This window comes from Thalassophryne amazonica, chromosome 20 (assembly GCF_902500255.1).
Source record: "Thalassophryne amazonica chromosome 20, fThaAma1.1, whole genome shotgun sequence".
In the NCBI taxonomy this organism is placed as follows: domain Eukaryota; kingdom Metazoa; phylum Chordata; class Actinopteri; order Batrachoidiformes; family Batrachoididae; genus Thalassophryne; species Thalassophryne amazonica.
This window is the reverse complement of record NC_047122.1, coordinates 51,022,586-51,040,869: the sequence shown is the minus strand read 5'-3', so window position 1 is coordinate 51,040,869 and position 18,284 is coordinate 51,022,586. Positions and strand designations below refer to the sequence as shown.

The 18,284-nt window shown below is 39.4% G+C and overlaps 1 protein-coding gene across 1 annotated transcript in view; it reads right to left on the bottom strand.

Moving 5' to 3' along the window:
- vps50 (VPS50 EARP/GARPII complex subunit) overlaps positions 1 to 17,926 on the bottom strand; it is a 208,962-nt gene extending 191,036 nt beyond the window's left edge. The window contains exons 1-3 of the mRNA XM_034161518.1: positions 17,783 to 17,926; positions 17,259 to 17,327; positions 4,303 to 4,425 (exon numbers count right to left, since the gene is read on the bottom strand). Coding sequence (XP_034017409.1) covers positions 4,303 to 4,425; positions 17,259 to 17,327; positions 17,783 to 17,815 — 225 coding nt within the window. The 5' untranslated portion in view covers positions 17,816 to 17,926. The remainder of the gene's footprint in view (positions 1 to 4,302; positions 4,426 to 17,258; positions 17,328 to 17,782) is intronic.
- Between the last annotated feature and the right edge of the window lie 358 nt (positions 17,927 to 18,284).

Genomic DNA, 18,284 nt, shown 5'->3' with positions numbered 1-18,284 from the left:
TGGGAGCTGGTTCCACAGGAGAGGAGCCTGAAAGCTGAAGGCTCTGCCTCCCATTCTACTCTTACAAACCCTAGGAACTACAAGTAAGGCTGCAGTCTGAGAGCGAAGCGCTCTATTGGGGTGATATGGTACTATGAGGTCCCTAAGATGGGACCTGATTATTCAAAACCTTATAAGTAAGAAGAAGAATTTTAAATTCTATTCTAGAATTAACAGGAAGCCAATGAAGAGAGGCCAATATGGGTGAGATATGCTCTCTCCTTCTAGTCCCTGTCAGTACTCTAGCTGCAGCATTTTGAATTAACTGAAGGCTTTTCAGGGAACTTTTAGGACAACCTGATAATAATGAATTACAATAGTCCAGCCTAGAGGAAATAAATGCATGAATTAGTTTTTCAGCATCACTCTGAGACAAGACCTTTCTAATTTTAGAGATATTGCGCAAATGTAAAAAAGCAGTCCTACATATTTGTTTAATATGCGCATTGAATGACATATCCTGATCAAAAATGACTCCAAGATTTCTCACAGTATTACCAGAGGTCAGGGTAATGCCATCCAGAGTAAGGATCTGGTTAGACACCATGTTTCTAAGATTTGTGGGGCCAAGTACAATAACTTCAGTTTTAAAATCAGGAAATTAGAGGTCATCCATGTCTTTATGTCTGTAAGACAATCCTGCAGTTTAGCTAATTGGTGTGTCCCCTCTGGCTTCATGGATAGATAAAGCTGGGTATCATCTGCGTAACAATGAAAATTTAAGCAATGCCGTCTAATAATACTGCCTAAGGGAAACATGTATAAAGTGAATAAAATTGGTATAAAGTGAATAAAATTGGTCCTAGCACAGAACCTTGTGGAACTCCATAATTAAACTTAGTCTGTGAAGAAGATTCCCCATTTACATGAACAAATTGTAATCTATTAGATAAATATGATTCAAACCACCGCAGCGCAGTGCCTTTAATACCTATGGCATGCTCTAATCTCTGTAATAACAGTTTATGGTCAGCAGTATCAAAAGCAGCACTGAGGTCTAACAGAACAAGCACAGAGATGAGTCCACTGTCTGAGGCCATAAGAAGATCATTTGTAACCTTCACTAATGCTGTTTCTGTACTATGATGAATTCTAAAACCTGACTGAAACTCTTCAAATAGACCATTCCTCTGCAGATGATCAGTTAGCTGTTTTACAACTACCCTTTCAAGAATTTTTGAGAGAAAAGGAAGGTTGGAGATTGGTCTATAATTAGCTAAGATAGCTGGGTCAAGTGATGGCTTTTTAAGTAATGGTTTAATTACTGCAACCTTAAAAGCCTGTGGTACATAGCCAACTAATAAAGATAGATTGATCATATTTAAGATCGAAGCATTAAATAATGGTAGGGCTTCCTTGAGCAGCCTGGTAGGAATGGGGTCTAATAGACATGTTGATGGTTTGGATGAAGTAACTAATGAAAATAACTCAGAACAATCTGAGAGAAAGAGTCTAACCAAATACCGGCATCACTGAAAGCAGCCAAAGATAACGATACATCTTTGGGATGGTTATGAGTAATTTTTTCTCTAATAGTTAAAATTTTATTAGCAAAGAAAGTCATGAAGTCATTACTAGTTAAAGTTAAAGGAATACTCGGCTCAATAGAGCTCTGACTCTTTGTCAGCCTGGCTACAGTGCTGAAAAGAAACCTGGGGTTGTTCTTATTTTCTTCAATTAGTGATGAGTAGAAAGATGTCCTAGCTTTACGGAGGGCTTTTTTATAGAGCAACAGACTCTTTTTCCAGGCTAAGTAAAGATCTTCTAAATTAGTGAGACGCCATTTCCTCTCCAACTTACGGGTTATCTGCTTTAAGCTGCGAGTTTGTAAGTTATACCACGGAGTCAGGCACTTCTGATTTAAAGCTCTCTTTTTCAGAGGAGCTACAGCATCCAACGTTGTCTTCAATGAGGATGTAAAACTATTGACGAGATACTCTATCTCACTTACAGAGTTTAGGTAGCTACTCTGCACTGTGTTGGTATATGGCATTAGAGAACATAAAGAAGGAATCATATCCTTAAACCTAGTTACAGCACTTTCTGAAAGACTTCTAGTGTAATGAAACTTATTCCCCACTGCTGGGTAGTCCATCAGAGTAAATGTAAATGTTATTAAGAAATGATCAGACAGAAGGGAGTTTTCAGGGAATACTGTTAAGTCTTCAATTTCCATACCATAAGTCAGAACAAGATCTAAGATATGATTAAAGTGGTGGGTGGACTCATTTACATTTTGAGCAAAGCCAATTGAGTCTAATAATAGATTAAATGCAGTGTTGAGGCTGTCATTCTCAGCATCTGTGTGGATGTTAAAATCGCCCACTATAATTATCTTATCTGAGCTAAGCACTAAGTCAGACAAAAGGTCTGAAAATTCACAGAGAAACTCACAGTAACGACCAGGAGGACGATAGATAACAACAAATAAAACTGGTTTTTGGGACTTCCAATTTGGATGGACAAGACTAAGAGTCAAGCTTTCAAATGAATTAAAGCTCTGTCTGGGTTTTTGATTAATTAATAAGCTGGATGGAAGATTGCTGCTAATCCTCCGCCTCGGCCCGTGCTACGAGCATTCTGGCAGTTAGTGTGACTCGGGGGTGTTGACTCATTTAAACTAACATCCTGCTGTAACCAGGTTTCTGTAAGGCAGAATAAATCAATGTTGATCAATTATTATATCATTTACAAACAGGGACTTAGAAGAGAGAGACCTAATGTTTAATAGACCACATTTAACTGTTTTAGTCTGTGGTGCAGTTGAAGGTGCTATATTATTTTTTCTTTTTGAGTTTTTATGCTTAAATAGATTTGTGCTGGTTATTGGTGGTCTGGGAGCAGGCACCGTCTCTACGGGGATGGGGTAATGAGGGGATGGCAGTGGGAGAGAAGCTGCAGAGAGGTGTGTAAGACTACAACTCTGCTTCCTGGTCCCAACCCTGGATAGTCACGGTTTGGAGGATTTAAGAAAATTGGCCAGATTTCTAGAAATGAGAGCTGCTCCATCCAAAGTGGGATGGATGCCGTCTCTCCTAACAAGACCAGGTTTTCCCCAGAAGCTTTGCCAATTATCTATGAAGCCCACCTCATTTTTTGGACACCACTCAGACAGCCAGCAATTCAAGGAGAACATGCGGCTAAACATGTCACTCCCGGTCCGATTGGGGAGGGGCCCAGAGAAAACTACAGAGTCCGACATTGTTTTTGCAAAGTTACACACCGATTCAATGTTAATTTTAGTGACCTCCAATTGGCGTAATCATTACTGCCAACGTGAATTACAATCTTACCAAATTTACACTTAGCCTTAGCCAGCAGTTTCAAATTTCCTTCAATGTCGCCTGCTCTGGCCCCCGGAAGACAATTGACTATGGTTGCTGGTGTCGCTAACTTCACATTTTTCAAAACAGAGTCGCCAATAACCAGAATTTGATCCTCAGTGGGTGTGTCGCCGAGTGGGGAAAAACGGTTAGAAATGTGAACGGGTTGGCGGTGTAGAGGGGGCTTCTGTTTAGGGCTACGCTTTAATTGATTTGCTAAGTGTATTTTGAAGATCATAAAAGGCAGAGATATGGACCTATTCAACTATTTATGCCAATGGGGCCCAATAGCACATTAATTCACCTTGAGTGAGCTACTCTTCACAGCACAGCATAAACATCTCAAAAATCATAATGTGGTTTTACTTGTACATCAAGAACACTATATCTCTCTTGATTTCAGGAAAGAAAAAATAAGAGCTCAACAAACCCACTTTGCCATATCTTAAGTCAGATTCATCAAGCGAGTCGAGACCGTTATATTTAGTAAACACCAAATAAAGTCTGCTAGGAAATGAAGATATTACAAATCTATGGCCCAAAGGATGATAGGTAATTACTTTCCCCTTGACTGAGAGTCTCATTTCAGATGGTGTAGCAATACCAAGATAAATCTAATGAGATTTCACACCCTTCTTCTTTTGAGCAGACGCAATCCATCAATCCACACATCAGCAGCATGTGTGCATCTCGACAGGAGTGTGTGAGACAGCAGCTCAGGTGAGAAGCTCTTTAACTCTGCCACTCAGACAAGGTTCAGCGCACACAAAAACCTGTTTGCATTAGTGTCATTATCTCAAATGCGGTCAGTTTGTTGAAATTAATATTCCAAAGACAGCTTGGGAACTTGGGTGTAAGTCTGTTGTCATTTAACAGGCAAGTCGCACGCATATAGCAATTTCAAGCAGTCACTTAGTCATTCACAGCGACAATGTCTGACCTCCAGTTCATGCTGCACCATGTCAAACGATTCGTTAGAGAAGTAGACCTCCTCAATGCTGTCGATGACCTCTTGCTCTGCCTGGGGGTCAACGGGCTGCTCCCTCAGCTCTCGCAGTTCTTCCTGCACAAGAGGTGAAATCACACCAGTGAGAAACAGGTGGTGACAGATGGAGAAACACAGACAGAATATGAGACGGGATTCATACCTGACTCTGAATTTCAGCATTTAAGATTACATACAGAGAAAAGATCCAAAAAACACAATTACATCATTTCCCCAGTAATGAAAACAACAAACAGGCACTAATAAAAACATCAGAAAGGTGATAATGAAAAAAAGGGGAAGGATTCCCAAGGGAAAGAACAGTGAAGGAGAAGAGAGATGTAACTACAGTGACTAGAGGAACAAGCAAGGGTAAGGGCGAAGTGAAAGCTGAACAATTTAAAGAAGTATAGAAAAGATGGAAATTGCAAAAGGAGGCGAGCAGTAGGATAAAAGTTGAAGACATAATAATTACAGAGGTGAAATACGGGTCCCCTTGGCCTTCTTAAGCCATTTGTGTCGTCAACATGGAGGCACCTAAACACTGAATCATATGCAATGAAATGCGCCAGATGGCCAAAATGTTGTAGCCAACAACTTGTGCCATAACTAAAATGAGGCATAAGCACATCAAAATACAATGGCACAAAAAATACATAAACCCTTAAAGAGGTGAACTAGGATGGATGTGGAATCATGGGATAAAACCAATCCATACAACTCCCAACTAGGTTCCATCAAATTAATGCATTTAAATATCTCAATGCTGATTTCATGTGGACTTCCCCATAGCAATCTCCAAGAAAACTCTCATAGGCACTTGCTTAGCTACAACTATTTTGCCAGTGATTATATCAGCAGGAAGTATGATCAATTCACTGAGGGTTTATATATTTTATGTGTAAAACAAGTGATAAATATTCATGTTGAGAAGAAGCTTTCAGTTGTGACAAACCATCCAGTTTAGAGAGGCGTAGCCATGGACTGACACTTTCATTACCAGGGTTCTCACCAGCGTAGTTGAGTGTAGGGGACTCCTGCGCTCTGATTTACATCCCTTACACTGTGTTTCAACCAGCATAGGGGGGCTTTTGTTTGTTTGTTTTTTCGTTTTCTAAAGGACATGTCGCACATTATTTAACGTCCCAGTTAGCAACACAACGTATTCATGAATGTAAGTCTGCACATGCAGTAATAATTAGTGATCGCTGATGCATTTTATTGCTCATTATCCCTCTTGCTCAACGATTCAGCGGGTGCATTTCCACCAGAGGTCTCGCAGTTTCCATGTTTGTGAAGAGTCATGCAGCCAGGCAGAGAGCCAACAGTCAGTCAGGGAGAGCGACTTTTGGATATATACACACATCCAGTTTGAGCATGGAGCTTCTGAAATATTGACTAAGGTGAGTGAGTAACATGAAAATAAAACATGATGTTAGTGCTAACATTAGCTTAGCTTTTAGCTGCAGGATGTTTTAGAGTTTAAACATGAACCTCATTACAAATAACTATACACATAACCAACCACCAATGTCTATCACGTTGCTATGACGCTGCCTTTACTAAGAATGGCAGTCGCCATGTCAAATTGTTCAACATTTGCATAAAATAGACTCCTTTAATTTGGCCCCACCGAGCTGGTGGCATAGGAACCACTTGTCTCTTGTCACTGCAAAACGGCCACTCTGACTGAAAATGATTGGTAGATGGTCACTTTGCCTCCGTCTCTTGTAGCAAATGTGACCGAGGGTTGACTTGGGTCCCAGCCATGCTTGACATCATTGTAAATAATGCCGTTGGACCACCTTTTGTTGGACAAACTGTAATGACACCATTTCAACAACATACAGCCCCTTGTGCTTCAGGACAAACTGAACAGGATGGGAGTGGACCCCTGCCTGGTCACTTGGATTTCCAGCTACCTCACCAACAGGCTGCAGTATGTCAGGTTGAGGGACACCACATCTGACACTGTGATCAGCAACACCAGAGCACCCTAGGGCATGGTACGGTGGCTGGACTCTCTTCTCTTCACCCTGTACACCACAGACTTCTGCTACAACTCTGAGCTGTGTCACATCCAGAAGTTCGCAGATGACACTACCATTGTTGGGTGCATCTGGGATGACAGAGGAGGAGTACAAGAGCCCAGTGAAGGACTTTGCTACTTGGTGCCACAAACCATCTGCAGCTCAACACCTTGAAGACAAAGGAGCTGGTCACTGACTTTGGGAAGTCCAAACCAAGACCGTGACCAGTTCTGATTGAGGGTGTTGAGGTGGAGGCTGTGGATTCCTACAAGTACCTCAGGCTGTGACTGGACAGCAAACTGGACTGCAAAACCCACAACAAACACCTATACAGGAAGGGACAGAGCAGGCTGTACTTCGTGAAGAGGCTGCGACCATTTAACATCCAGGCTGGACAAACTGATCGGGCAGGCTGGCTCTGTGGTTGGTACAAAGCTGGAGTCTCTGGTGACGGTGACAGAGAAGAGAACACTGGACAAACTGCTGGACATTATGGATGATTCCAGTCACTCTCTGCACACCGTCATCAGCAACTAGAGGAGCTTCTTCAGCCACAGACGGCTCCTTCCCACAGACTGAAAAACTCCTTTGTCCCTCAGGCCATCAGACTGTACAACTCCTCACTCAGGGGGAGAAGGAGTAACAGGAAGACAGAGGATGGGAAGGAGAGGAACAGTAGTAGCCAGTAAACCAGTAGTGAGAAGAATTTCTGGTATTTAAGTTTGTGTATTTATATTTGCAAATTGTTTTTTACTTTCACTTTTGCTACTGTGTGCTTCTTACCCTGTTTGCTGCTATACATGCTGTTGGAACCTTAATTTCCCTAAGGGAGTCTTCCCAAGGGATTAGCAAAATTCTATCTAATCTAATCTAATTTCCAATAGCCATAGTGGGTTTTTTTTTCAGCCAACCAATAGATCATTGGGCTTGGGGGGGGGGGGGGGGGGGGGGGGGGTTCTAGTAATGAAATAAAATGTGACCATGGGGGAAATGTGACATTAAAAAGTTTTTGCATGCCTGCAGAGTAAAGACTAAGAGACAAGTGCGGTGTATAACTGGACTTGAATAAAGGAGTGCTGCAAGGGAAATAAATGTGTGGGTGAGGCATGGGAGATTGAAAAAGAGGAGCAGAGGCAGAAGATTACATCCCTCCTTCAAAAGAATCGGTGGGATCTCAGGTCAAATGAGAGAGGGAAAGGGAAAAAAAGAGGGGTGGATGAGTCATTGGAAGCAAACCGTCTCCAACGATGTGTCTGTCCTGTGCAGCAGCTCCAGTTTGGTTCGAGAAATAATTCTCCCATGTCAGAATCTGTCTGTCTGTCTTATGGCTACATCACTCTCCCACCCGATGTGGCGTACAAATGTTCCTCACAAACTCCAGACATCTTCATGTGAATGAGTCATTGATAAGCTGCCTCAGGTTAAATAATTCTCTTCCTTTGCTGCCGCCGTACAGATAAAAAAAAAAAATCCCTCTGCTCCATGTGTGAAAATCCTCATCAGCCACCGTGACACTTTGATGAAACTTCACTTTAAAAGACAGGCACAAATTAACAAAATTCCCCTCCTTTGCCTGACAGAAAATGCAAATCTATTTGAAATCCAGTGTGAGACTTTAATGTGCCTTATTGCAAAAAAAAAAAAAAACAATCTAAGTGGATTTTCTTCTTAAGTGCCAGCTGATTGTGAACCAATAAATAAATAAATTGAATCAAAAGGCCCTCAAGAACATGTGGCTCTGATCAAATAAAGGAGTGAGTCAACAGCTGGAGGTTCCTGGATAATCCGGTCACGATGGAGACGAGGACTGATTATTTACACTGTGGAATGATTGTTTTAATGAATGTATTGTGTCCAAATATGAATATTTATGCTTGAGTGGGTGTAAGCCCTCATCTGGCCTGACACGAACAGCTGTTGCGTGGCACATTTGCATGCAGTTACAGCAGTAGCCACACTACGAAAGAGCTACTATCTGGTCATTTCAGACTCATTATATTACAGGTTCTGAAGTGGATCATTATGATGTGTTCAATAAAGCTGTGATGTCATAAACACTTATCAATTAGCAAAACAGAAGCAGCAAATCCAATGCAATAAATAATTTGAGTCCTACAATTTTTATATCAATATTTCTCTCAGATGTAGCTGGCAACTGCCTTTATCGGCTTAATCCAACTCCATGTGAGCTAACGGCGGGTTACTGAACAGCACATCCTCCCAGCCAGTAAAAAAATTTGAGAAAGTGAAAACTTTGAGGCTCAAATGACTATGAATCAATGTGGAGGTGATGCTCAGTATGAGAGGAAAACTCTTAGACAAACCAGTCATGAAGTGAGAGTGACCCCTACTGATGAGGAAGAGCTACTGCATGGAGCTCCAGCGCTAATAATAGCAGCACACAGTGAGAAAATTTCTGCCATATGGCAAACACCCAACAAATCCCAGTGTTGACAGCAGTGCATATATAACACGGATATATATATTCATATAATACATAAATAAGAGCTTCCCCAAAGCTGTGTCACAGCTATAATGGATTTTATTTCAGGTAATAGATGACCAGCCTTGCGAAAAGGAAAATGTCCACATGCATCAGTCGGCTGTCTGCGTTTTATATAGTTGGTTCGACATCCAGAGGTTTAGTGGGTTTGAGCACTGCTTGGCCACACGCTGTGAAACATAATGGGATCACCAAAGGTTCTGTACGGTTTAACAGAAGAGAAATATTACAGCAGCACCTGCTCAGAAAAATCATTAAAGCTGAGTTCCAAAGGGGAAGGGGAAAAGGGTTGAGAGGGAGAAAAGGGTATGTTTGCTTCTTTGTGTTTTGTAATGTGAACCCACAAAAGCAGCTTATAGCATATCAGGAACCCGAAGAGATGAACAGGGGATCAACCTGATCAGAAAAAACGTGAAGCCTCATGTAAATTAAATGTATTCCCTGTGCTGATAACAGTGTAGGGCTTGTACAGCAAAAAATAGAGATGAGGAAGTTCGTTTATACCATGGCTTAGTGGTTAGCATGAATGCCTCAAAGCAAGAAGTTCATGGGATCGCTTCCCGTCCTTTCTGTGTGGAGTTTGCATGTTTTCCCCGTGTCTGTGTGGGTTTCCTTGGGTTTGCTTATTTAGGGTCTCTCTCTGCTCCTGACTGGTTGGAATGTGTCTAACTGTAATTAGGATGAGTTAAATGCAGAGGACAAATTTTGTTGTATATATGTATGTACAATAAAGGCACTTTACTTTAAAGAATAACTCGGGTTAGGTCGGGTACAGGAACGTTGGGATTTTCAACGCTGGGGCACCTATGCGCTGGATCATGTCCAAAGAAATGCACCACGTGACAAAATGTCCAAGCTGATGTTTGCTCACAGCACAAGTGATACTCATTTTAAACAAACAGTCATTCAGTGGTACCAAGAATCCTCTAAAGAGACGTAGTACCAAAGACATCCCATCACCGCCATATGTCACTGGTTAACATCCAAGGCTCGGAATCATACAGTAAGACAGGAAATACCACAACCCTAACAACTTGGACCTTTGTCCCCCTGGAAATATATCTGCATCACTGTGAGCTCCTGACATCATAAGCTCTTCCCAAGTGTGTCACAATCACAAAGGCCTGTCACTGCATACAGATACATTCCTGATGGAAGCCTGGATCTTGGTGTTGATCCAGGACCACCACAAACCTAGACACACCTATTCCTCATGCAGCAAGCAATACCTCCAACGGTCCTGCTGTGATCCAGCCCTACCAGAGGATCCTGCTTTGTCCATTATTTTATCATCCTACTGAGAATCAGAAAGCCCTGGAATGGTGGGATGCCTACAGCAGGACCACTGAAAGCGATGGAATTGACAAATGCCATGATCTTATCGCTCATCAAAGTAAAAGAGTAATTAAAATGTTGACTTTCACCTTGAATTTAAGTGCAAATACAATCAAATTAATTGAACTGTGTAAGCACATTCTGTTTATTAATCCCCCCTAAACACACACACACACACACACACACCTTCTTATTTTAATGATTTGACAATTGTCTGTTTAATACCTATGTGAGTTATTTTAACACCATTTAACTTGTAAATACGAGAGTTTGCATTTTGTAGCTGTTGCTGTTAACTGTCAATATGAAATCCAAAGGCCTATCACTGCCAGTAACAAAAGCCAACATTCTACTGCAAAAAACACCACATTATTGAGTCCCAGTACCACTATGGTTTCTGCCACAAGCATTATTTTGTCTTGACTTTTGAAGCTCTCTCTGCTAATCACCCTTCCGCTGTCTGTTTTGGGGAAATGCCCTCTCTATTCATAGTCTTTGCTCAGAAAGCCTTAAAGCATTTTTGTAACCACTAACAAGATCATCAGTAAACACTGCATTTGAATTTTTACCATAATTTGAGAATTGAAGTAGGAGAAGATGCAAGCCAGTAGCTTCATACAATTAAAGCCTGAGAACCCTGGTCTGGATAAGTGGCCTAATCAATGTTAAGTACTGACAACAATGACCACGGTCACAGTGTACAGTACAACAGAATGATTTTAATCATGAAGGACTGAAGCTTTCGATGTGGGTAATTATAAAGGACAGCCTGTGTAGATCATATTTCATCTTCCTGAATGCTGAAAGGTTCAGCAAAAAAGTAAATACACCCAGTGAGTGTAATCATTAAACAAGCACTCTACGCTTTGGTAGTACCCAAACCAGCCGGTATTTGCAGTACACATAGGAGACAAATTCATTTAGTTTACTCTACCAGCAGGCTGATATGTACATAATCAGCTCAAGGCCTTTCTGAGCAGCTTATCTGACTTTTGTGAACGTTGTCTTGTTAAAAACAGTAAATGTGATAGAGCTTGAATCATCTATCCAGCACAGACTAATTTGAGTGTTATGGGCCACGACCACAGTGTGTGTGGCTACTTGACACATCCAGTTTGGCCACATCATTTAATACCAATCCCAAAACCAGTGAGATCTGTGTTCTCAGCCGATTAAATGTGTTCATCACCGGCCCCCGTAGTTCGCCGTCACACTGCACTGATCGGCTGACAAAAGCATACAAGTAAGTTTATAAGGATGTTGTTTGTAATAACTTTGCGATTACATTCACCCCACATTTCTCCCATTTCAGTTCAACTCAGTTTGATTAACTCAGTTTATGTAGTAATGTGTCAAATGTGCTTCATTGCATCGGTCAGGCTTTTTATTAAGCCCATATTGTGTAGACCTTATTTCTAGCATGAAAAACTTTCGTTTACTGCTAAGAGGTTGAAACATTCAGATTCACTGGTGGTCAGGAAGGGTTCTGGGAATTACTGCCATTCGCCATTAACCCTCTGGGGCCGACACCATCGTATATGACGGCTGGGACCAAGCTTTACTAAATTGTAAACAACTTTTTAATGATATGAGATAGAAACTTACTTTTTTTTTTTTTTTGCTGAAAAGTTAACTCCGCGGACTTTCAATCCACCATCGGCCATCTTGGTACTCCTCATAGAAGATGTGTGATGACGTGCGCAATCTGAGTGTCCAATCGGAATTGGTTCTCCGTCGCATGGTTTTCCAAAATCCAATCGTAGGGCAGATTTACCTCACGTGATAAGGCAAAGATTGTTTTCAGGCGTGATATCTTACTAGTTGGCCCATTTGAATAGCCCCCTAACTGCTCCAATTGCATTTTTGCATTTTTTTGAACTTGAAAATTCTTCTCTGTTATAAAGTTAATCAATATGAGAACAAAGGTTCAGCTTTTAGCTCATACCTTTTTTGTTAAGGGTCCAAAAAAGAACATTTTATTAATTAAAAAAAAATAATAATAATAATATCGGCTGATTTATCGGCTATTGGCAAATAAGCCGATTTCAATTTCAATTTATTAATTTATATAGCACCAAATCACGACAAAGTCGCCCCAAGGCGCTTCACATAATTCACAACACAAATTAATCTAAAATCAAAATTAAAAGCAAGAAAAGCACAGTTAAAAGATAAAACACAGTAGAATAAAAAGAAATTACAAAGCAAACACAAACAGATTAATTGATTATCGGCATTTTTTTCATCCAAATATCATGTAGCATGACCAAAAACTGAACCCAGGTCTACCTTGTGGAAGCCCAACATCTTATCCCACTGAGCTACCTGTTGTACAGTTACAAAAGATTTAATCAGAATACTTCATTAATCCCAAAGGAAACTGCTTTTATTCAAGCTTCATCTGTTTTTGTTGTCGTTTGCTTGCTTGCTTGTTTTTTTGTTTGTTTTTGTGGTTTTTAGGACACAGCCTTGAACTTTGGTCAGGAATCAACCTCCATTTACTGCCAATGTAATGAGGTTTCCTTGAACAAGACACTGACCCCCAAAATCTTCATGGATCATTATAAATGTCATTATAATACACTGATTTGAATTAAAGTGTCTCTGAATTAAAGTATTTTGACTATTTATTATTTGCTCAAGAAAAACCATATTCTGTGTGTTCTCACATGTCCCACTTTGCGCATTTTGCACTGATTTGACACTTTTACACATTCTTACACCAAGTACAGACTGGTTTAAAAAGCTTATAATGTGATTTAAAGTGGTGTAACACGAAAGGACGAGAGCACGTAAGGTAATTATCACAACATATGGATTAATACAAACTATTTAATACCAAAAGTATCTGCAAAATGTTTCTACACATCTGTGCTTTAGTTTGAAGAGTGTATATGATAGTCTCTGAATTACAATTGTTTTCAGTTGTACTGAATTAATTTAAAATTATGTGTGTAGTACATATAACGTGCCTGTAAATAGCATTCACAACTTAAGCTTTTACACATTGTAATTTCTTTATGCTATTTACAAAAAAAAACAAAAAAAACAACTAGGTCTCTCAATATTAAAATTTCTGTAAAAGTGATTATTTACTTGTGTTTAACTAACCATCATTTAGGCTTTTATATTTTCTTTACTTTATATCACGTTGTAGAGATTTGTTTTCAATTTGAGTCTAGATATTATAATTTTAGACATGTTAATGTTGAAAAGCATGGATTACCTATTTCTTTATGCAATAAGTAAATTCAAATGGGTAAAAGCTCAAGAGCGTGAATACAATTATAGGCACTGTAGTATGTTTTTAAGTGTATATATATATATATATATATATATATATATACAGACACACACACACGAGGTCTGTCAATAAAGTAACGGACCTTTTTATTTATTTTTTTTTAACTATATGAATTTGATTCATATGTTTTTACGTCAGACAAGCTTGAACCCTCGTACGCATGCATGAGTTTTTCCACGCCTGTCGGTGACGTCATTCACCTGTGAGCACGCCTTGTGGAAGGAGTGGTCCCGCCCCCTCGTCGGATTTTCATTGTCTGGAAATGGCGGAATGATTTGGACTTTTTTTCCATCAGAATTTTTTCAGAAGCTGTTAGAGACTGGCACCTGGAAACCATTTGAAAAATTTATCTGGCTTCAGGTGAAAATTTTACAGGCTTCACAGAAAATAAGGACTGTTACTACAGCTTTAAGGACACTCGGCGCTCCGCGCTCCGAGCTGCGACGACGAGGCAGAAAACGCCAGATCATTTCTAAGCTGATGGCTCTGTGGATATGAGACCGTCGTGTGCACTTTCTATGGTTATCACAAGAGCTGGACATCAACCATTTTCTGGCAGATTTCACTTTTAACAAGAGATTTTGTCATGGAAAGCCGCGTGGAGGCTTCGTGCGTAACGACCGATTCACTGTTTGAGCGAGACAAAGAACACCTCCGTTTCGGCGTGTCATGGGTGTTATAAACAGAGCAACCATTTTTTTTACCTGATGTTTAAAAGCAGTTTTGAGGAAAATGGATTAAACTTATTATTACTTATCACTTGTTCTAAAATTTATATATATATATATATATATATATATACACATATATATATATATACACATATACACACACACACACATATATATATTTTAATAAGAATCACCAAAGAATGTGCGCTTATCCATTCGCTTGGGAATAACATTTCGTGAAAACAAGTCAGTGACATTTTATAATATTTTATAGCCTAATAGATTCACTTAAAAACAACATATTCATCACAAAGGCAAATATGTGTTAAATGCAGCTTGAGTCTGAGACTTTCAGCAAAGTCAATTTATTACACAGTTACTGCTGCCTGTGACAATGTTTGAGAGGTAAAAAAAGAGAACACTTCATCTGAAAGCTATTTTTCCAAGATTTCACCATCTAATTTCACAACTCCCACAAATAAAGCACCAGTAAAACAGTTCCTACAAGGCTTATCTTTTGTAGCCTAAACACGTGCACCACACAGTCAAGTGGTAATTCAGTAAAGCAGTCAATCGTCACCACATAGACATTTCCACTAACATACAACCATCGCGTTGCAATCAAGACAACAGAAATACAAGTATTTGCACATTTAAAAAATGGAGTACTAGGTTACCTTCCCAGTTCAGATATATTAGTAGAAAGTCATGAGTGTGTAGCAAAAACCCAAGCGCTGTGCACGAAGGTGTTGACGACAAATAGATTTACTCTACTTCTGTGCAGTCTACTCTTGCACAACTAAACTGTTAAATGCTTCCTGTGAATAAACATGACTAGAGTGCTTTCTCAGCTTACTGTCATGAGAAAATGCTAAAACACTGCAGCAGACATATTGCGCAACATAATTGTGTATCTTTTGGAGCTAAATATGGTTGGAGTTTCATGTTAAACACCTCTTTCAGCCATCAAAGTGTTCTCACTCTCCCTCCATTCAAACAGGTAGAAGATCTCTATTCCATCTAAAACAACAAAACAAAAATTGGGCTGCAATTGCAAATGTGAAATGGAATATTTTTAAATATGCAAACCATCCGCCTCTACAATGCATTTGTACTGTAGGCACAAACATATTATCCATTTTTAAGACACCTGGTGACCTATATTAGCCTGTTGAAATATGACCTCTTTAAAAAAAAACTAAACTAAAAACTAAAGATCTTGGCAGCAAAACTAAACCAACTTGAACTATTCAGACAATGCCACACACAAAAAAAAGGCAGGATAAATCCAATCAGTTGGACATTTTGTACAATGACAATAAAGGGCAGAGTTGAGTTAAGTGTCTACCATCAAGTGCTCAATCCAAAAAGATTGGCCAATACTACCAGCCAGTATGAGCCTTTCACTGACATTAAATTATTTTTTATTTTACCCAAATGAAAACTTTTATTTTGCAGAATAATCAATGCAGAAAAAAACAGTTTGGCTCTTGGAAATTTTGTCATTATACAGTTTGTCCAACAGAAGGTGATCTGACAGCACTGTTTACAATGTGTCAAGCATGGCTGGGACCCCATCACCCCTTGGTTGCTTTAGCTACAAGAGAAAAAAAAGGCAATTGCCATTCAATTTCAATCAGAGTTGGCATTTTACAGCAGCAAGAGAAAAGTTGTTGCTAGGTGGAGCTAAAATAGACGGGACGTTTATTGTACGCAAATGCTAAGTGATGAGGCATGGCAAGTACCAACATGACTGAAGGCAGCATGACATACGTTCACTAGTTGTTGGTTATATTCAGAATTATTTATAATAAAGTTCATATTTTAACTGTAAAGCATCAAGCCTCAATTACATTTATTTGTCAGGGGGTTTGATAATGAAATGGTAGTAATCGTTAGGGCTAAGTAACTCGAACAATTCGATTACAAAAAAAATGTTTGAGGCAAATTCTGTGCCTTGAAGCTTCATTTAACGTTGTAGTACATATGCCAGGCCTGTGTGTGGCGCTGTAACGTCCCCAGGAAAACAAACAGAAGAAGACTACAGTATGCACTTAAGCTGTGTCAGAGCCAATCAAATTAGCACAAAAGCTGGAGCTTTCCAATGTGACACACAGAGTGAAATAAAGCCTTTTAAGAGAAACATGGTCCACGCTGATCATCTGAAATAGCTTACTGCGCATTTAAAGTGAAGCAGTGTGTTTGTTTTTAAAAAAAAAAAACACTGTTTCGTCCGCTGTGTGAGGGGCGAAAATTAAAAAGCGAAATGTTCAGTGTGAGTCTGAGCTAAACACAGACTCACACTGAATGTTCCGCTTTTTTGGGCAACACACAACGCTTCACAAACATGACAACTCATATAAAATAATAATAATAATAATAATAATAAACTGACTGCGAGACTTGCATGTTCAACCTCCAGCTGAAATGTATTGGCTGAATCGCAGAAAAAAAGAGGGATTAAAAAAATTTATGCAGTCCAACAAAATTAAAAAAAAAAAAAAAACTTAAAATGGTTAAATTTTACAAGTTGGGGAAAACAAAAAACACAAAGCCACATCCCATCGCCATTTCATCAAAATGTCAAGACTTTGGCTGAGCTCCTTACACCGGGAAAGATCCAAAACTTGTAAAGATGTGAAAAAATAAATAATTACCCAGGAAATCAAAAAGGGATACAGTACATTTGACAATCTCCGTGATGATGCAGCGACATTGTGCCATTGCTTAGGGAGAGCCCTGGACTGTTGATGCTGTTTAAAAACGCAAAAGTACTTTTTACCCGATTACTCGAGAAATCACCAGAATAATCGATAGAATACTCGATTGCTAAAATAATTGATAGCTGCAGCCCTAATAATTTTATGTGTGTGTGTTTCTGTATATAAGCAAACACATCAGTATTGTAATTTTTTACTCCCCAATCTATGTATCAGCCCCTCCCAAAAACAAACAAAAAAAAATCCATATTGGTTGGGGTCTACGCAGTATAACAGCAATCAAATCCCAGTTAGATGGATCTGAAATCCTTTGATCGTCACAGCTGGAAGGGTGTAATAGAGGTTTACCTTGCTTGGGATTCTCACGTTCTCCACAGGACTGAGGTCTGCCATGCTCTCCTGGGGGCTTTTCAAGCCCTATCAAAATAAAACCTTATATTAAAATCCAAAAGACCTCTCAAAAAGAAGTAACCCTCTTCACTGTGACCTGCTCCTCATGTCACAGTTTGCTACTCAACACATCACTATTACTAGCTCGCACAAAGGTTCCTTAAAACGACAGTGTCGCTGGACTGAAGACAAACACTGTTTTGTTTTAACTCCACAAACTGACTACTTCCCTGTTGTCATAACTGAGCTGAGCCGAGATTAAAATCTTACGACACGGACCTGAACTCAGTTATCTAATAGCATGCCCTACCTGCCAAATCAATGCAATGGTGGGCGGAAAAATACATAGTTTACCTGCTGGAGGGATTTTTTCATGAAAAACACGATGAGCTGTCAAATTAGCCTGTTAGCTTAGCTGTGAGGCTAACTACCTGCAGCTGTCAAACACAAACGTCAGAAAAACGCTTTCTTTTTCCACTCACCTGCCGGGACATGAGAGACTTGATCTTCTGCATTGTAAATCCAAATTGTATTCAGTGGACAAATTTATAAAGTTACACTTTTGGTTTAATGTCAACGATGCGTCTCCATCACTGAGAGAAGGAAGCCATGGTTAACTATCACGTGATTGGTACAGCAACTGAAAAATTTCAAAGGATCATGGGAAACGTAGTTTGTATTGCCAGCCTTACTTTTTGGATTTTCACACTCTTTAATTTTTTTTTTAATCTACATATTGAAAATGCTGTTTTGTTGATGAACAACTATGCACATTTGGCAGTGATCAACATAATAACAATTAACTATATGTTGCACTGACATATAAAATAAAAAAATATATTATTATCAGTAGTAGAACTAAGTGTAGTAGTATAGTTTCTGTTGTTAACATTAAATAACCTGTGTACAAAATTCAGCAGCTTATATATATATATATATACACTCAACAAAAATATAAACACAACACTTTTGGTTTTGCTCCCA